Consider the following 20,761-nt stretch of genomic DNA (forward strand, 5'->3'; position numbering starts at 1 on the left):
AATGCAAGGCAAGCAGAGTTGAAAGTGCAATCGTATATGAGGCGTAGCATGGTAATCTATATTTTCAAAATAAAAATATTTTTCATATTTGGAACGTTGCTACGGAATTTATTTTGATAGTATCACCCGGAAGGGTTTTCATAACAACATTGTATGGCATCCGGAGGAGGTTGTCAATTTATCTGTAGATTTTTTATCTGTTTAAATTGTTCTTATCACTGGTTGTGATGGCCACTTTAATACTTTTTAGTAGTCTCTCAGAGAATTTTTACTTTAGAGTAGTTATGCTTTTAGCTGGTTATCTGTTCCTAAGCTAACACTAGCTTGTTTGCTGACGTTATGTAGCAAACAGCTGTGGGGCAGCTGTCTGAGGGTCGCGGGAGCCCGAGACGCTTTGAAACGTCAAGGCAGGAGTCTTTGTGTTCCAGCAAACTGCAGGGAGTCGTAATTAACTTTTTTAGTCAGCCAAATTAAAAACATTTTTCTGTTTTCCCCCAAGCTGCACGTCTGGACGAGAAACTTTGTCTTATGTCCATGCAGGCTAAAACAGGCTAATACTTAAAGTTTGCTTTTCTTTAGTTTGAAATGCACATGTTTAACTGTCCAGGCGGCACCATGGCTGACGACCCACAGAGAAATTTTCGCTCTGCATACTACGAGAAAGTGGGTTTCAGAGGAGTGGAGGAGAAGAAGTCCCTGGAGATACTACTCAAAGACAATCCTCTGGGTGGGTAACGGAAAATTATCGCTCGTGCTAGCATAAGCGTAGCATAAGTGTAAAGTCTCTTGCTAGCTAAGCGTCCGCACTACCATGACAATAACAATATACCTGTAAGCCAATGCTATGCTATAATATAATCTTACGAACACTTTATTAAAGACACCTGTTCAGCTACTCATTACCGCAAATATCTCATAAGCCAATCACGTGATAGCAACTGAATGCATTTAGGCATGTAAACATAATCAAGATTACCTGCCGAAGTTCAAACTGAGTCTTGCAAAATGAAGAAAGGTGGTTTAAGTGATTTTTGAATGCGGCATGGTTGTTTGCATCATCTGATTTGTCATCATCGGAGTGGCACAGGCCACTCAGGGGTTTGCAGAGAAAATATGCACTGTGCAGCAGTTCTCTTGGTGAAAATGCCTTGTTGATGGCAGAAGTCAGAGGAGGATTGCCAGGCTGCTTGAGCTGATAGGGAGGCAACAGTAGCTTAAAGAACCACCCATTGGAACTAGTTATGCAGAAGTGCCAATATGAATGCACGGCATGTAAAACTTAGGAGCAGATTGGCTTCAGCAGCAGAAGGTGCCACTCCTGTCAATTGATAACAGAAAACGGAGACTCTAATCGTCATGGGCTGATTGGAATTGAACAGTAGAAAACATTGTCTGATCTGATAAGTCTTGATTTCTGCTGCAGCATTCAAATGGTAGACGGATGAATGGTTAAAATATGGTGCACATAACATGAAAGCATGCATCTTGCCATGTGTCAGTGGCTCAGGCTGGTGGTTGGTTGTTGATGGTGGTTGATGGTGTGTAATGGCTTGAGATATATGTTCTTCGCACACTTTGGGTCCCTTACTAACAACTGAGGAACGTTTAAATGAAGGGCACCTTCTTGGTCATGTTGCAGGTTTCCAAGGAGGAAAAACATTCCAGTGTTAACATTTTCCTCTTTTACTGCCACAGATCTCAAACTTGAATGAATAATTGAGCAGGATTGTTTTCCTGAGTCATACACTGTAAAATGGAGTACATCTTTCTCCTTCTCCCTCTCCCTTATCTTTCCAGCTTGGCTTCTCGTGTCTTTTGTATAGTCTCGCTTATTCTCTAACCCTAAGAGAGTCTCCCAGACTTGTTCTCTAAAAACCTAAAGAAGAATTATGGATTTGGTCCCTTAACGAAACTGACAACTCCTGGGCCTGGGAGAGCCCAATTGTCCTGTGGAGACGTTTGCTGCCGGGTACTCGATGGTTGGTTGCATCATGTGTCTGACGACGCTCTCGATGGAGGACATTGAACGACATCTACCAATTTGGAACCACAATAGCAGAGTTCTGGCTGATTGGAGCTGGCTCGGGCCTGGCTTATTGAAGAACAAGAAGCGGCTACAGCTGTTCAAAATCCCACAAGGCTGGTTGTAAAATTGGAAGCTGTTTGTTCCGCTAACCAAAACAACTACCATCTTTATCTCATGCGGCACCCCCTGGCGCCAGCTGGATGCTCAAGGCAAAAGCTGATGGAAATAAAAAAATTCTCCCTTAGATAACAAGACTGTGTTGTGACTGCCTCCCCCCTCATTCAAGACCACCTGTGTCGACCTAAGATTGCTGACTTTTGCCTAACTGACTGAAGGGACACTTTCTCTTGGCTGAACACGGAACACACACACACATGCACACATATTTGGTCTGGAAAAAGCCAGACCAAAAAAATAAATAAATGTATTTTTATATATATTTTTTTCAATTTCCCTTTTTTTAAACTTCATACCTGAAGAGTTTTGCTCTCTTACAGATTTAGAAAAGCTAAGCACCTTCAGTCAGAGGTTCCCCCTTCCTTCCATGTACAGGATTCATGTGTGGAAGGTACTGCTGGGTAAGAATCACATGCGATCAGGTGTTCACCCTGTCACCCTCTTCAGTTGTGCAGATTTGACTAGATGGGTAGAAACAAAAAATACAGGAGAGAATCACTTAGCTATTGTACTGCACTAGTCTTTAAAGATTTTTTTTAAAAACTATATTTAAAATATTCATTTTCAGTAATTGTGATTTGCAGTATAGACATATGCAGCCATATGCAAGGCTAAGAGCTGCATGTAAACACATGTTTCGTTTACTTCTATTTCTCTTGTTTGGAACTTATTTATGCTAAATAGGTTAATCTGTCCAACACAACTGAACACTGCACTCCTTTTTTAAAATTAACTCAGTTTTGTTAAATGTGTATGTATACATTTCTTAACTAGAAGTCATCTGTGCCTGCAGGCATCCTACCTCCACACAGTGACTCTCATGCTCTGGTTGGGGGCTACAGGAAGGAGCAGTATCAGGATATCCTGGAAGCTCTGGAAGTGATGAGATACATCAACTCCTCCACACCCTCCACCCATGTTTACTTGCGGATGTTCCAACTGGAGAGCCAGACCCTCCCGCGATGCTCTGAGACTTCACCCCCGGTAAAAAATAAAGTATATCAGTCCATAATAAGCGAAAAGGATGTAAATTTGTGTTTTGTCACATATTTCTTTCTTGTAACAGTGAAGAAATAATTCTCACACTGTTCGAAAGCCTGTTTGTTTCCCCTTAAATGGTGCCACATTTGTAAAGAAAATGCATTTGTGGGTTGAGCAGCAGCGTTCAAGATCAAACAAAAGATCATAGCAACAAAAAGTACATCAAGCAAGAATTCACAAGACAAAATAAGCAATTGAAATTATAATGTCATGCTTATAACATCTAAAAATTGGAAAATAAAAAAATGTGATGATATCAAACTACAGAAACAAAAGTCTGGATAGTGACTAAAACAACTGCCCAAGAACAGTCACAGGTATCACAGATGGTTTATTTAACTGGTTTTTTTTTTTTTGTTTTTTTTTTGGGTGTGTGGGGAGATGTTAACACGTGGCGTCTTGGTTTTGCAGTGAACAGGGCCAATCTACAGGGGTGGCATGGTGTGGTATGTGCCACCCTAAAATAATCTTTTGCCACCCTAGTTTTGCTTATGACAATGCTGTTGATTAAAATAAGCTAGCATTAACAATTTGAACTTAGCTACAGTTAACATTGAATCTAAATTCTAAAACTGAATTTATCCCCTCTGGTAACTTTTTCCTACTAGGTTTTTATGGGGAGCTTTTTGTGTGTGATTTTTAGATCGGTTGTGTTAATACAGTATGTCAATGAAAAAATAGCTGTAAATTCAGACATGTGAGATTGAAAATAATGATACTAACCAAGGCATTGTCAATAGTATTACACACATTGTGTGTCACACACATTCCCTGAGTAGATACCCCTAAAGCCTATGCCTATTTTTATCTTCTTCTCCTGTCCTTAAACAAACTGAATGTAAATCTACATGCTGCCAACGGAGAGATGCCAAACTGTGTTTCATTGTTCTTGTAACAGTGACAATAAAGATTCTGTTCTATTCAATGAAAGTGTTGTTGTATAGCTGTTTGATCGTTAAGAAACAATGACCACATAAAAAGTACAGATTTTATTTTAAGTGTTTTTCTCTGGGTCTGTGTTGTTGATATGTTTTCTTTTGTTTTTTTCTTCTTCACCAGGATGAAGAGAATGAAGACTTCCTCTCCATCAGCCGAGCCATGGAAGAGATTGTAGATGATCCTGTTGACTGCTACTGGCTCGTCAAGTGTTTTGTCAACCAGTACCATACAAAGTTTGGAGACTCAGTACCTCACCTTGTAAGTGTTTAATGTTTAGTTTTCATCATTTCACACACTGTACACCATCCCGAGGTGTGCCAAGTTTCCAGCTACTAGCTCTTTGTGAAGCACCTTTTTGGTGCAAAAATACTATAAGCCTGTCAAACTGTTTGACATTGTTAATAGATTAACTAAAAGAACGGGAATACTAGTGCAGCTTTTTTAGATACGTTTTGTGATAAAGGTACATATGCAGACACTGCGTCGCTCACAGACACACCACAAGAAGATTGTTGAAAAACGACAAAGCAAAAACTATAACAACATAAGCCTCATTAAATGGTTACATGAAGGTGTTCAGTAGTCAAATGAAGTAACCCAGGCGTTAGCTATCTAAGTGAGCCCATTCAAAGTAAAGGGACAGTCTTGGTAACATATGGCCAGGTGTGCTGTCAGCACAGCAGCATATTTTACAAAACATAGTTTAAATTGGAAAAATATGAAGAGCTTTAATGCACAATGCAGGTGATACAATAAATCTAAATCCCTAATCCTGCTTCATAGTACAGGCCTCAGATGTTGACCAGAAAAAAGACAATGGTTAGAAAACATTCTTCAATTAAACGAAATCATTTTCTGGATAGTTTTGGTCACAGAAAGGATAAATTGCAGTAAGAATTGAGGACAAATGATGAGAACTAGGTGATGAAAGTGTGTTTATGTAATTTCTTTTCCTGTACGTCAGTTTTTAATGAGCAGTGTGAATAAAAGACTGCTCATCTTTGTGAAGTTTAATAATGTTGGAGATAATGCTGCACTGATAATGTTGTTATAAATAACCCTCGCAGCTGTGTGCATACAGACAGCTGTTCTGCTGAGTCTAATGAGTTTTTTTAAAGGCTGCTTACTTTCTATTTAAGGCGAACTGTCAAAGTAGAGCTGAGGCCCATGCACGTGTGCTCCGTTTCACACAGTTGAGGATTTTAAAACAGTGACAGCTGTACTTACATGCAGTGTTGGGGAGTAACAGAATACATGTAACGCCTTTACGTATTTAAAATACAAAATATGAGTAACTGTATTCCGTTACAGTTACCGTTTAAAAAGGTGATATTCAGAATACAGTTGAAATAAAGGGATTACACGGTGGTCTTTTCCTGTTTCATATGTTGGGCTATATCCTCTCTATTTTTGGTAATTCCACGCTGGTGGAAACTCAAACAAAACACCCATTAAGAGGCTCTAATGCCTGTGTCTCAATCTCGCGGCTCACGTCTACTTGCAGCCCACATAATGACGTGATGAAATATTGTTAAAAATTATTGTTCAAAAAATTATTCAATATGAAGGCAATAGACAGAGTGTTGCAGGCATAGGCCTAAAGAATGTAGCCTCATGGGCAGTGTAGCCCAGTTGTAAGTAAGCTATTAAGAGTCGACTGTAGACTCGCCTCTCTCTGTCTCTCAATAGCAAAGTTGGCCTAGACAACAAAGTAAAGCTAGTTTTCGGCTACGAGCCCGACACGAACCCGACGTATTAGCCAGAGGTCCCTTTACTACGGTTCGGAGCTGTGGACCTGTTTTATATCCGCGCGATTAGTTTTCTATACGAGATCGCTGCAAAAAGTGCAGCCTTACCTAATGTCCACCTACTGTTACTCATTTATATTAAGATTTAAACATCTAGTTGTTATTGGTATGGCGAGTAACCTTCAGTAATAGTAATAAATCACACAGCAATAGTACATTCATGTAGTTGTAAAAAGCATGATAATATATTAAGTAATCCAAAGTATTCAGAATATATTACTCTCATTGAGTAACGTAATGGAATACGTTACAAAATACATTTTGGGGCATATATTCTGTAATCATGTAATCTGTAGTGGAATACATACACCTTCCCAACACTGCTTATATGTTTATAAATTTGTGAATCTACATATTTTGATGTATTTTTGACAGAACGCTGAGACACTGAGTGAGAGTGTATCTTGGTGTAACTTCAATTTGTACAATCTGTATAATGCATAATGGTAAAGTTCTCATGATCCAACAATCTGAATCACAAAGATCTTAAAATAAAGACTTTGTTATTTTCCTCCTGGGGTAGCCAAAGAGCCTGGAGCATTATCTGAGTCAGGAGGAACCTCGACTGCTAAACCATCTGAAGAACAGCGGAGCCCTGCATCAGCTACCCTACAACCTCTGGTTCAGATGCTGCTTTGCTGGCTGCTTGCCTGAATCCAGTCTGCAAAGGTCAGTTAACTGTTCACTCCAGAAGCTGCTCATTTCACCATCTTTGGATTGAGCCAACAAAACAAGGGTAGCTGCATTCTCATAAGCTAAAGGGCATTCTTGCATTTCTTTAGCATGGAGTCATGGCAGCATGGCAGAAAACTTTTATATAGGGTTCCACATTGTGTCTTACTCAGAAGGCTGCCAGCCATCTTTTCTTCATCAACCAAAGTCACAATTTACAAAGAATGGCATGGCTCAACAAGCCGTGTAGCAACAGCTGACTCTACCCAAAAGTCCATCTACAGGAACTGTTGAGTTTGTCGATTTCAGTGTTAATGAATAAGCAAAAATTGTCAGCATAAAGGTGCATGAAAGCTGCACTTTGTCCGGATTGTCTTAACTGTTTGTCAAAGCGCTCTGTTACTGTGTCATAGAGGTCACCTGAAGGCCAATTCATGGTTTCCACATTCTCAAGGGTTTGTGGAGTGTAGCCGAAAATTTACTTCCAGCATAAAATGGATTTTTGTGTTGAGGACAGATTACACAGATTTTGGAGGTACTTTCTTATTTATATACAATTTATTTACAGACCCAGAGAATAATGAAACACATCGAACAAATTCCATAGCTCTTGGCTCACCTTGGGAATATCCTACAGCCTTAATTAGTAAATGTGAAGTGACAGCCAGTCTTTTTAAAGCATGTGAAGTATTAAAAAAAAATTCTAGTAATTGTATTAAATTTATGTTTATCAAACTTTAACTTTAAGTGTGCTCTAGGACGTGCTGGGTAGTATGTTGGCTCTTTTATTGGTCTGATTGTGGTCTTCCCTTGTCTTTAGGGTGTGGGACAAGGTGATCAGTGGCTCGTGTAAGATCCTGGTATTTGTGGCCCTGGAGATCCTGCTCAGCTACAAAATTATTTTGATGGGCATCAACCGGCCAGAGGGCATGGTCAAATTCTTGTGCAATGTAAGTATAAGAGACAACTGTGTCTCACAGTATGGGTCCAACAATACCTGGATTCTGATAAACAATAAACACTCCAGCCTTGGTTTTTGAGTTAGTACAGTAAATCAGATGCAGATACAGCAGTTACAGTTGGCAGGATTTGTAGGCTTTTTTCTGATGATATAATTTTGGATGAAATAACATTAAGATAAAAAGAATGTACAGGCGATTAGTTGTTCCTAGTTAATATTGTGCTAGCCTAATTTGGCCTCAATTAACATGCCCAAAATCTGCAAATTCATTTTTGGATAATTAACCAACATGTTTTAAATACACAAGTGAGTTTGATTGATGTGCACTAATACAATTTAGTTTTTTTTTTAATATCTTACTTCATAAATATGCAGTTCTGCAAGTGTGTGTTGCTAACTTCCAGCTCTGTGATCCATTATTTCTGTAAAACAAAACAAACAAACAAGCAAACTGTCCACTGGAGTCAATGGAGATGATCGGACTCTTACCAGTCGGGTGCTCTGATTCGACCCATTCAAGCAGACGTTGCAGGTTCTGGTTGTGACTGAATGACACTTAGAATGTATAGAATGAGTGAACACATTTTTTTAATAAATCTTTTTCCTTGTGCTGTAGTTCAGATAGGTGAGAGACATCAACTGGTGCACTGCCAAAACACCTGCTGCAGTGTCAGAATGTAGATGTAAGACTAAACTGATAGCACTTGTTTGGGTCACTGGGTGTATTCAACTGAACGAGTCTCATGGTGAACTGGACGTCCTTGACCTAACAGGACAGATAGATGTACAGTTGGACCCCTACGTTGTAGCTTTTCAAATCCAGACACATATTCTCTCCTAGCATGTGCTTTGTATGATATTTCCCTTCAATCTCTCTTCCAGATACCGCAGGAGAACACAGATGCCATTGTCACTAAAGCCATTGATTTGTGGCATAAGTACTCCGGCACCCTGATCCATGCTATATAGCAACACGGAGCCAGACAAGGAAAATATCTGGAACCAGAAGTAATCTTCTTTCCTGAAATCCACCTGGACTCGCAATGCTTCACTAAGACACTGCGGCACTCGCCGTCCACGGGGCTTTGTCTCTGCGTAACTGAACTGAACTGAAAACTCATCATGGCTGCTTTTGATAAACCATGGGGACCCTTTTCATACTGTTGATTTTCCAGGTTTCCCCTGCGACTCTGGCAAACCATTCTGGTGAAAGAGACTTGAGTTGGTGGTGGGTTGGGGGAAAAAAACCAGACGAGGCTGTAACTTATTATTTTTTTAATAAGTTTCTTTCTTTAAGAAACTGCATACATCATAGAAGACTCACAATAAATTAATACCCACATGCAGGTCTTTCTGCTTTACAAAAGAACATTTGAAAATCCTTTTAATTTATGTACATCCTCTTAGAATTCTGAGAAGAGTTTTCTCAAAACATTTTTTAAACGCGTACAAGTGACAGTAATATTACTGACTCTTGCATACGCACACACTCAGATACACAATCATAACCCACGCAGCTTGTTCTCACCAATAACATGGTAAAAACCTCCAATTCATGGACCCAATCTTAAGTGTAAACCATTAAAAAGGGAGAGGAAAAAAAAGGCAAATCGTAAGGTGGCAGGATTGACACGTTTCGTACCAAAAAGGCTCATGTCAGACAATAAAAGGTGAAATGCAAACACAGTCCTTCTTGTAATTCAGCAGAGAGCTCAGTAACATTTTACTGTGTCTACAGATAATATTCTGTATCAAATAAACAAGGTTATTTGGCAACTTTGAAATCCCTGTAAACACGCCTGTAGGCACAGTGACACAGTGGGTTACTGAACTCTTGATACTCGTCACTCCAGAATTCTCCATTCAAGGTGACGGCTTTCACAACAGGTCAAGTTGCTTTGGTTTAAAATGGGAATCTGAAGTTTGAAAAGTGTTTGAACACTCGAACGCAGCCCACAACTAGATTGATGTAAAAGAGAGAATCTGACATTATTGCTCAGCGGATTGATGTGAAAGTGTTTGGAGACAGGAATTTCCTTTTGTTGTAGAGAGCACTCTTGGACTTTGATTAGAATTTTAGGGCAATTTGGCTTAAGCTTCAGCTGCCTGCAATAGTACACACTTGTGGAATGTTTTCATGCCTCTGGCAAAGAGAAATGATTACTGAGATGTCATACGTGGAGTAAAATCAAGCTAACACAAGCATACTCAAAGGAAAAATTCTGCCCGATGAAAATATGGTACAGGCATGAAAACAGTGAGAGTGAAATAAAGACCCTGTGTTTCATCTTTTACCGTCCCCATCCTGTAAAATTGGCACAGATTCTGTGTTGGACCTCCAGGAGCCTTGTTTAAAAAAAAAAGAAAAAAGAAGTGCTGCAAAGTAAAGATATCACCACCTCTTCATCATAAAAAAAATACAATTAAAAGCTTTTGAATATCAAGAAGTCACCAAAATCTCCACAGAGGGGAGACAGTCATTGATCCGTCCATCTCAGTGTTTTTCTCCCGTTTCCTGTAATGGCTCAAACTTGTGTGATGAAGCCAGTTCGAAGTTGATGTTGGAAATCTGTAGCAGTCTGAACACTTGAGACTTTAAGGGATTTTAAAAACATGGCTGAGGTCTCTGAGCCGACTTACGGCCTGTGAAACCTGTAGGAAGAAACCAGGAAGAGAAAATGAGCATGTTTGAAGAAATGTTCTTTATTCTGACACAATGAAATTATCTAAAAGGAGACAAAGCAGTCAGAACATCCTCATCTGACCTCCAGCATCAACGAGGCCTTTTCTTCCAGAGCACTGCTGCTCACTGGATATTTTCGCTTTCTCAGACCATTCTGTGTAAACTACAGAGATGATTGTGCAGGAAAATCCCTGAAAATCTGAACTACTCGTAGCAGCCTGTCTGGCACCAACCATTTAAAGTTATTTAAACTACTTCATTCATGAGCCTGGAAGTTCAATCTTCAACGTCCTTTGTCCAACGTATCCACTATCCCTCCTATAAAGATGTCAAAACCATCTCAGCTGCAGAGTAATTTGTCGATATCCTGCTAGGTAATCCTGCTAGGTAGACTAAAATTCAAAGCTAGGTTCTACCCCTAGGTGCAGATAACTAAAAAAGAATTTATATAAATGGCCGAAGGAAGACTCAAGGGATTTGGCTGATCGTACCCCGGGTTCAGATTGTAAGCGACGAGACTCATTCAGGATGTTTGATGGCTATGACAGCTGCAGCGAGGAGTCCACCAGTAGCGCTGGGTCAGATGACAGTGAGGATGAGGTGGCACCTTCCATCCCTGCCAGTCCGCCCATCAAGAACGTTGGACAAGTCTACACCTACCCTGATGGAAAGGCTGGAATGGCTTTTTACTCCAAAACCAAGAGTTTGTACAGTTTCCCCTGTTCTAGGGAGTTATTCTTCAAATTTGTAAGAAGCTAGCATCTTGGCAAGACTCCAGGCCAAACCAGCAACAAAAAAGGCCAACATGGTGAAGGCCCCTGTCAACTTTTTCAAGCATGGCCCCATGGGAAGCCTTGCCTCCAATTTTGTCTCCAAGAAACTCAGCTTGAGCTTTCCCTCTGATATGCTCGCTTCTAATCCTGTCCAGTCTGGCCACTCCCAAAGAAAACCTCAACATATTTAACTCTGACACCTCCAACTCAGCCTCCTGTCTTTTTTGTCAGCGCCACCATCTCCAAACCACACATCATAGCAGATCTCACAGTGTGTAAGAGCACAGCTCCCCCTCTTTTCTGCCATTGCTCTCGAAAACTGAGAGTAGGGGAGACAAAAGAAGAAGCCAAAAAACCCAAATGACGAATTAGAATTTTTCACTGAGCAAATATTTGACAGGATACCCTGAAAGGAAAACATTCACTTCCAGTCAGCCTATATTTTTAATGGCAACACCAGATTTTAGCACCTCTGACTTCAGCATGATTCTACCAGTATGTTAACACCTCTGCTGGTTTACTTGCAAAGTAGGAGATATTGCATTTGCGTCAAAAAAAACAAAAACAAAACAACAACTAGGAAAGTAATTTGAAGATTTCACACTTGGCTGCTCATAATTATGGGCTTAACAATCTGGAGGCAGCGCAGCATGGTACAGCTACAGCTGACAACGTGAGGCTTTAGCTGATAAAGGCTGAGGCAGCTATAAAAGTGTAATCACACTTCTTAAAACTACTGCTGTCCATAGCAGAACTCCACCATGACCTTTACTTTGGCACCTTCCCCAACACACCTCATTTAACAAAAAAGCAAAACAAAGAGTGCTTTGCAGTTTCGTAAGGCAGCTCATTAGCTGTTCTGTGCAACTTTTCCATACCTGGTCAAATGACGGCTCGACTCATGCACCTCCATCTCTGTGCTTTTAAACTCATTTAGTTCCTTTCTAATGGCAGCCTGAACAAAGAAACACACACTTAGATAAAGCACACTAGTACAGATTACTTGAATCCAGTCTTTGTGAGAAATGAACCTTATCTGTAGCTGTTAGCCGAGTCCACGGCTTGTCTGCTCTCCTGTCGTAGTCCTGAGCCTCGGCGACCTCCACGTAGTCACTGAAGCGGATGAGGATCTTCGCCTCTCTCAGCTCCTCGACTGTGGGTCTCTGGCTGAGCTGAAAGGTGGATGAACAGATGGGTGCTGTCCAATCAGCATTAAGTAACTTGTGCTCCTCAGTACAGTTAACTTTGTCTTTTGTACAGTTTTGTACAATTTTATAAAAAACTTCCCCTTTTTTTAATACCAGACCTTACATCCTTACATTCTTACGAACCAGGAGGGTAAGTGGCAGCCAGGTGCTGCTAATCAGGTGCACCCGATTAATTATCAGTAAGTGTAAGGATGTCTACAAACGCAGAAGTTTTTGTAGTTTGCTGGTCTGGACTTTCAGGTGTGTACAGACAAGGACAAAATGATTAGCCCCAACTTACAGATTTCAATTTTTTGATGTGCTTTACCTTTATAATTCTTAAAACACATAAAATCATTAAAACTGCGGGTTGCTGTCCAATTTACACACAGTATAAAAACTTCAGCCAGAGTTTGAGCTGTAACTTGGGAAAGCATCATGCATCAAACGAAATCAGTTTACATGAGAAAAAAATGTCTATGGTTACTAAGGAGCAGATAGACATACAATGTTATCACAGTGTCAAGAACTGGAGTGAGAAATTTATTGAAATTCAAAGCCTGGCAGAGGTAGGAAGTGAACGACTTTAAAGACTCTGGAAAGAAAACTAGTGAGAGATCTGCCTGATCCTCAGAACAACTGCCAACAAGTGACCAACTTAGCCAAGTGAGGAACTGTTGATACTTCAGTGCGTCTGGAACTGGGAGTCTAGTCAAGGAATCATGAGGAAAGAAGGATATATGAAGATTTTCAAAGAAAACCTCAAACAGCAGCAAAACTGGATCTGCACCAGTGCTTTGTTTTCCAACACAACAACCCAAAATACATGTCACTCCTGTGAAGATCTACCTCCAGAAGACTGAAATGAAAATTACTGACTGGCCTGCACAAAGCCCTGACTTGAATCTCATTGAAAATCTGTGTGGTGAACTGAAGACCAACAAATCTGGAGGAGCTTGAGAGATTCACCAAAGAAGAATGACCTGGGATTGCTCAGAAGATGTGTGAGACTTGTTGAAAACTACAACTCAGTTCAATTTTATTTATATTCACCAAATCACAACAAATGTTACCTCAAGGTGCTTTACATTGTCGAGGAAAGACCCTACAATAATACAAAGAAAACAGAAAACCTCAACAATCATGCAGCCCCCTGTAAGCAAGTGCCTTGGCTACAGTGGGAAGGAAAAACTCCCTTTTAAGAGGAAGAAATCTCCAGCAGAAACAGGCTAAGGGAGGGAGTGGCCATCTGCCACAGCAGGTTGTGGTCAGGAGAGGAAGACATGACAAAGATGATTAAATGATTAAACACAGAGTGGTGTACAACCACGTAGTGAGTGAATGACTGTAGGCTGTTTTTAAAAGGATACACAGCTGATTGTTAGCATCAGCTAATAACTTTCAAATTCACCCCCAGCTCAGACGGTGAAATACTTAGATACATTGTAAAAAAACCCAGGAGCTACATCTCAGACTCTACAGGCCTCAATTAGCATGATAATGCTAAAATGTATGTCAGAAGAAAAAGCCTGAACGAGTATGGCTTGTTTGGAAGGATTGCTGGGAGAAAACCTCTCCTCTCTTTAAAAGAACTTGTGGAACAATGGAAGTAGAGATGTTTGGAGAAAAGCAAACACATCATATCAGCACACACCAACAGACCAGAACTTCAGTCCATGGCGGTCACACTAAAACAAACACACAGATTTATGTGCTCGATAATCAGAATGACTGTTGCTGTATGGTGGATCATCAGATATACTCTAATTTGACGTTTACTGTGTCAGGTGTTCTTTATTATTCAGTAACATGTGACTGCGATGGAGACGATCTAAGACACACACAAAAACTACTTCTCAAAGGGGTGCAGTCTGAAGAGCGGTAGGTTAGTCTCCAAGGCAACCATGTTCATATTTCTAGTTGGGGTTATGAACCATCTCAGCACTGATTGATCAAAGACACGCTGTCCACATCTTCTTTGCCTTTACCTTTCTCGACAGATGCCTCTTGATCTCCCTCTTCTCCTCCTGCTCCTCCAGATCATTTCGAGCTGCAGGAAACCGCACAGAAAGCACACACACTCACACACAAATCATTTTTATCTGTAGTTTTTTTTTCTCTTTTTCCTTCATGTTATGCAAAGTGACTTACGTTTCAGAATGTTCCTCTGTTCTAGCTCCTCTGCTGTCGGCCTTTGACTCAACCGTCTGAATAAAGGGAAGGAAAGCATCTATTTTAGGAAAGCTATTTTTATATGATTTTAATGTTTATTCGTGCAAGCTTTCAGATCATGCTTATTGCTCTCGACATATGCAAAAAGAGATTTTACTCTTGTGGACAGAAAAGCTGGCTGTGCACGGGAAGTCTTTTTTTTTTCTTATGAAGCAGTATTTTGTGAATTTATTGAGTAGGTACTGACTCAGAGGCACTGGAATAGCAGGATGACAGATAGTGACTGAGAACAGGAGGATAAGAAGCAGAAAAGTTGCCAAAAACCCTCCAAAAAAAAAAAAAGAAAAAAAAAAAAAAAGAGGTGGACAGTGCAGAGGCTCAAAACATCAGCCAGAGGAAGATAAAGATAAAGATGATTCCTCCAGAGCCAGCTAACAAAACAATACCAACTAATGTTAAGATGTGGAGTTCATTAAGTAATACAAGCAGTTGCACACTACAAGTTGTCCTAATATTATAAAAACCTATTAAGTGGGACCAAAGAGCACAATGAATATGTAGGGTAATGCCCCCGGCCATATATTACAGCGAGTGGTTATAGAAGATGGATATTTACTGCAGTAATGATGTAGCTAAGTACTGTGTGTGTGCTTTAGATTTTAGATAAATTTTAGTACATTTCATACATTTCTGTATATAAAATGTGGACTTGCCACTATGATATCAAACAATATTAGAGTAGAATTTTGCAACAGCATGGATTGCGATAGAAATATAACCAAGATGAACTATTTTTTGCGACTGAAATTAGCTACACGGGCTGTAAACATGGTTAGTTTTGCTAGCGAGGCAACCTCTGGTCGTGAAGGAAAAATGCTTGTTCCCAACTGGTTGGTGAAGGTTGATGTCAGTCACTGAGAAAATGACTTCTAACACAGACATACAGACCAATCAGTGAGCTCCTGGCCACCACCTGTCGTTAGAGGAAAATGTGTAGTCTCCAGCCGGCTGGTAAAAGCCTCTTTATGATTACTTTGGTCACCAGCATATTGCTGCAGTCATAGTTTGAATGGAAGTGACGGACTTGTCTATAAAGACTGACAAGCTGCTCTTTGAGCCGCAGTGGAGCTGAGAAAACACACACTGGAAATGAAAACTGGTAAAATAGGATTGTTTTCAGCGACAAGCTAAAGCGTTCTAAAAAATTTACAGGGCTCCTCTTGGCAAAGCAAAGTGTTTGGCACAACCTGATTCTGCTAGCTAAAGCTGTTGTACAGGACAGGGTAAAAAACAAGAAGAACTACAGGCAACCCTGGATATTTCCTAGCTACCAAAGTAATCACTCAGTTTTCTCACAGGTTTTTGCAACCGGAAGAAACAGGAAGCACTACTAACGACTCAGGGAATACTCGCATTTCCCAAAAAACGGTGGTTGTGTCACGTGTGATGTGATATGATGGACAACTCTTGAGCAGTGGGCATTTTTATTAGAAACCTCATTAAAAGTTTGGCACTTTAAAATAGGACTAGATGTGACCTCAAGTGGCCATTCATGGAACTGTAGCCTTTAGCATTTCTGCACTGGCTTAAGTTGCCACTTGGTACAGTAAGAATGATTCAAATGTTGTGTGATGATTTTGACAACATTTTGTGTCTGTACAGATCTAATGTAGCCTGCACTCACCTTTACAGTCACGACACTATTCTCTTTTTTCCGTTTTATTTCGTTTTACACCCCCTGCTTTAATCTTTCCATCTCTGCTTTGCGTCATCCCTTCTTCTATCATCTGCTCCTTGCAGCAGCCAGGTCGCCTCTATCACAGCTCGCATGGGTTGAAACACTTTGCAGGTGACTCGATGTGCATGTGATGAGCGATGTGGGCGTGTGTACCGCTCCTCCGAGTGGCTCGGTGCCACATCAGCATGTGTGCTCTTAAATCGGAAGCTCACCTCGTCAGTTTGGTGGCCGTCTGTTGCCGGGATTCGAGCCGCTCCTGGTCTGAATGCAGTGGCAGGATGTTCTTCTCCTCCAGCTCTCTTTTGGATGGACGGTTGCTCAGCTTGATGGCCAGAGAGTCTTTTCGTAAGACCTTCATGGCCAGTGTGCCTTTATTGAACATATTGGCAGAGGAAATCGTATCAAAGTTAAGCAGATTGAGGCTGTCGCAGCCTCCCAGTAAGAGGCACACAGTATAGATCTTCTTCTGCAGTAAATATTTTTGTAATTCTCATTAATGTACACGTCTCTGTCCTCTTTATTGTTTTTCAGGGTTTCAATGTAACCTTGAAGACCATGGTGGGTGTAAGCCAAATTTTAATAAAGACAAAAAGATGCTTACTTGTAAACAGTGTATCATCCTCATCCTCTTCTTCGTCTTCCTCCTCCTCCTCATCTTCCTCCTCGTCTTCCTCTTCCTCCTCTTCCTCATCCTTGTACATGCCCGGCAGGTCCTCGTAGTCTGCCTCGTTAGGGAGGTTCTCTTTGTCATCGTCGCACTCGATCATCACCGTGGGAACGGCGTGCATCATGGAGCTGCAGTTTCAGAATGAAATGGTAAACGTGTCACACAAACATATTCACACATACACGTTCACTGCTGTGTGAAGTGAGGGTTATGGTTATGTCTGAAGGCCTCTACCATTATGGCATAGACAGCCTCAATGACTACAGACCTGTAGCCCTCTGTAGTCCTGAAGTACTTAGAGCAGATAGTGTCTCAGCACATCAGAGACTGCTACCCCCTGCTTTGACCCCCACCAGTTTGCTTACAGAGCAAATCCACATAGGATGTCATCACCATCACCCTTCACAGAGCGCTGAGCCATCTGGAGAACAGGAAGAGCTACGCAAAGATGCACTACAGCTCAGCATTCAACACCATAATGACAGACATCTTCATCCCCAAACTGGACCACCTTCAGATCCCCTATTGGAACCTGCACGATGGTTGGGCTCATCTCTGATATAGATGAGACGGCGTACAGGGTGGAGGTAGAAAACCTGTCCACTGGTGCTCAGAAAAGAACCTGAAGCTGAACATCCTTAAAACAAAAGAACTCCTAATGGGCTTCAGGAAGCACAGACCGGTCCACTCCCCTCTTATTATAAAAGGAGAATGGGTGGAATCTGAGAAAGAATAACCTGAGGCTGATGCTGGTCTTCCTCCACTCCTGAGTGGAGGGCGCGCTCTGGATTTTTGGAACGCAGGAGCCACTACTGAGAACAGAAAGGCTGCGCAGAGGTTAATTAACACTGCCCAAAAACATTATTGGCTGCCCTGTCGCTCCCCCATCGTCCGATCCTTCCCTCCTGCCCCTGGAAGATTGGGTGATGGTCTCTTGGGATGGGATTAGGGCTGAACGATATATCGCATTTGCGATAATATCGCGACATGATCAAGTGCAATTTTCTAACCGCAAAGGCTGCGATTATATTATACAATTCATGGGCTGCATCCTCCTGAGGCCGCATTTGTAGACCGATTACAGACAGATCACCGCGGAGTTTCGCTGCTCGGGTTAAACGTAATATATAAGTCACTTAGACAACCTAAAAATGTTATTGTTGGGCTTTTTTCAGTGTTTTGTTTGTTCGTGAGTAAATCGGTTTGGCTGAGATTAAAGTTATTAGATTAGATAAAATAAAACTTTATTAATCCCCCGGGTGGGTTCCTCCTTGGTTTTCACACAGCTGACTAAACGTCAAACAGAAAACTTATTAAACAGAAGTATGAGACAGTCGAGAATTTACACCAGTGTCTGGTTATATTTTAGATAGCAAGAAGCAGACGGCCGAGTTTATTAAACTCCACCGAGACAGCGGTGACGCTAATCAGAAGGCTAGACCGTCCAATTTCACGCCTTTAAACTTTAAAGGCGTGTTTGTGTGTGTGTTTATACAATTGCTATTATGTTTGCACTTTATGTGTAATGTTACTGACTGCAGAGATCAGTAAGATGTGTGTATTTTTTATTTATTAGTTTTATTTATTTAATATTATTTTTTAATTTAATGACTGTCTAGTAGTTCACAGATGTCGAAAAACTGAGTGTGGTAAAGCCACTGATTTTTTTTATGTATATTTCTGCAATCTGCACATTGTACTGACTTTCATTTTAATGTTTACACCAGGGTTCCTTGTCAGCACTTTATGCTCAGATGTTTGTAAGCTAAAAATAAACTATTGTGTATGTTCAAATATACTGTTGTGATTGAAGAAGTTAAATAAAAATGTCAGTCATCAATTCATGCATCACCTCATGTCATCATAACAGAGGTCTGTCTTCCAGGAAAGAACAGTTTAAAATTAATGTAATATAGTATTGGCCATACTATATGATGTATTGCTTGTCTTTGTTTAATAATACAGAAGACAAAGACCTTAAAAAATAATCGCATATCGCATCGCAATCGCAATATTGGGGCAAAAAATCGCAATTAGATTATTTTCCATAATCGTTCAGCCCTAGATGGGATCACAGGTGACCCCGTGGACCCTGCTCACCACCTGTTTGACCAGTTGCCCTCTGGTCAGTGCCTCAGGTCAATCAGGTCACACACCTCATTGACCTGAGGCACCTGTTAAAAAACATTCTCCCCCGACACCCCACCCCTGCCCACCCACCTCACCGATCTGAGCCATGGTCTGAGTAACCCTCATCACTCAGTCCACTCACACACCGACTCTAATTCAGACTGTGAATAGACAGACTAAATAGTGATACTTAAACAGACAGTGCAAAGACAAGTCTTTTCTTTGCACTACCTCCAAGCACTTTGCTCTCCAATGTGTGCCTCTCTATTGTTTTGTATGTATTCCTCTAGACCAGGGGTAGGCAACCTTTTTGATGACGAGTGCCATCTAAAGTTTCCTCAGAAGTCAATGTGCCATATAATTGCATTAGCAATAAATTGAATAACGATCTATATTAACAGTTGCTGCGCTGAGCGGAGAGCTCAAATTTCAACATCGCTTGAAAAAACTGACAGCTAGCAACGTCCCTCTCACCAGTAGGCTAAGTGATTTTTAGCCAATTACAAGTTGAATCTGGTAGTCGGGGTTGTTAGCTAAGATGCCGTCATTAAGAAGTGGTACAACTAATGTGTCTATGCGAGCTAATTTGCGATGTGCACCGCTGGCCCGGCCATTTATTTTTTAATGCACCCTCTCAGATTAATTCACTGCGTGTTGTGCCCAGGGCTGGACTGGGACAAAAAAATCGGCCCGGGCATTTTGACTACAGACCGGCCCACCAGGTATTATAAGAAAAGCCATAAAGCCTTTGAATGAAAACAAACGCTGTTGTGACAGTGATGTTCACTGTCTTGTTGGTATGTGTATGATTTCTATACGTTGTACATCAGATAAAAACTTTGGTTGTAAGATTCAGATAATTATTTTTTAAAAGCGAGACATTTTAAATGAGAATAAGAAAGAAAAGTATGTCTTTGTGCCCCCTCTCCCTGTTAATGTCCTACCTGGCCCCCCTGGCAAAACTTTGCTAGACCCGCCCCTGCACAGTTACCAGCTGTCAGCTATGTAGAAAAAGGATCCTGGTGTTATTTGTCTCTCAGAAACAGTTCATAGCTTCCCTTCAACTCATTCATGTCACCTAAAAGGTAAACCTGTTTCTCCATCACCTGTTCAGCTCTGATGATTCAGTAAGGACATCTCCTGGTTTCCCTCTCATCACATAACCAAACCATATCATGACCAGCAGCTTTACAGCTGTGGCTCCAGCAAAAATCAGCTGATACTAGAAATTAATATTAAATACATTCTAACAACAGCTGATCAAGCTTAAACGCGCTGCTGTTTAGCGCGACATCCGCTGGTTTCCTCTTTCTGGCGCAAAGTGGGCGATAAACAAAGGAGAGACGGGACTTGCGTCAGCTGATCATTGATCAGTTTCAGGATTGAATGAGAGAAGAAGAGTCAGCTGATAGCGTAAAGGCGCAGGATAACTCCAGCTTTGTGTCTTTTTCATCCTAGCTGAAGTACGGGACAAACTGTGTTCCTTTTCAGCTCAATACGAAACGCGTAATATTTTCTCTGAATACGGGACGATTCCGTTTTTTACAGGACGGTTGGAAACTCTACTAACTAACCTTATGAATTAAATAAAGTAAAATCATAGCACCGACCCAGCTGTGTAGAAACTCCGTCATGTAAAGAGCTACACCTACTTTGAAGAAAAACAATTTTTCACTGTGGACTACAGGCAACTATGGAAAGACCAGAACTCAATCTAATCTTTTCTGAATGTGAATCCTTAAAATGCCCATTCAGGTGGGAGCAGATCATACACACTATTCTGGAGT

At 40.9% G+C, this 20,761-nt stretch overlaps 2 protein-coding genes across 5 annotated transcripts in view; one reads left to right on the plus strand and one right to left on the minus strand.

The window, feature by feature from the left end:
* The first annotated feature begins 114 nt into the window (after positions 1-114).
* On the plus strand, positions 115-9,913 carry tbc1d7 (TBC1 domain family, member 7). Of its 3 annotated transcripts, none has more exons than XM_082509658.1 (8): positions 115-169; positions 608-727; positions 2,524-2,604; positions 2,997-3,187; positions 4,304-4,441; positions 6,515-6,660; positions 7,484-7,613; positions 8,507-9,913. In XM_082509658.1, exons 1-8 carry the CDS (start codon positions 154-156, stop codon positions 8,591-8,593), a joined length of 909 nt encoding a protein of 302 aa, XP_082365784.1. In that variant the 5' UTR covers positions 115-153; the 3' UTR covers positions 8,594-9,913. The 3 variants fall into 3 exon arrangements, with proteins under 3 accessions (XP_082365784.1, XP_082365785.1, XP_082365783.1); XM_082509659.1 differs by having other exon boundaries at positions 120-407; XM_082509657.1 differs by having other exon boundaries at positions 121-727.
* A 71-nt stretch (positions 9,914-9,984) lies between these two features.
* The window catches only part of phactr1 (phosphatase and actin regulator 1), a 45,421-nt gene continuing 34,644 nt past the window's right edge, over positions 9,985-20,761 (minus strand). For both annotated transcript variants that reach the window (XM_082509655.1, XM_082509654.1), the window contains exons 7-13: positions 16,779-16,972; positions 16,390-16,546; positions 14,419-14,474; positions 14,256-14,317; positions 12,112-12,252; positions 11,959-12,035; positions 9,985-10,276 (exon numbers count right to left, since the gene is read on the minus strand). In XM_082509655.1, coding sequence (XP_082365781.1) covers positions 10,261-10,276; positions 11,959-12,035; positions 12,112-12,252; positions 14,256-14,317; positions 14,419-14,474; positions 16,390-16,546; positions 16,779-16,972 — 703 coding nt within the window. In that variant the 3' untranslated portion in view covers positions 9,985-10,260. The remainder of the gene's footprint in view (positions 10,277-11,958; positions 12,036-12,111; positions 12,253-14,255; positions 14,318-14,418; positions 14,475-16,389; positions 16,547-16,778; positions 16,973-20,761) is intronic.

The sequence above is a fragment of the Aulonocara stuartgranti genome (assembly GCF_965226115.1).
Source record: "Aulonocara stuartgranti genome assembly, chromosome: 17".
NCBI lineage: Eukaryota > Metazoa > Chordata > Actinopteri > Cichliformes > Cichlidae > Aulonocara > Aulonocara stuartgranti.

Excerpts from the sequence above, each read along its gene's own strand:
- tbc1d7 (XM_082509657.1), top strand. The coding sequence starts at position 586 with ATGCACATGTTTAACTGTCCAGGCGGCACCATGGCTGACGACCCACAG. Across the intron at positions 728-2,523 it reads ACTCAAAGACAATCCTCTGG|ATTTAGAAAAGCTAAGCACC; the intron begins GTGGGTAACGGA and ends GCTCTCTTACAG. Across the intron at positions 2,605-2,996 it reads TGTGTGGAAGGTACTGCTGG|GCATCCTACCTCCACACAGT; the intron begins GTAAGAATCACA and ends CTGTGCCTGCAG.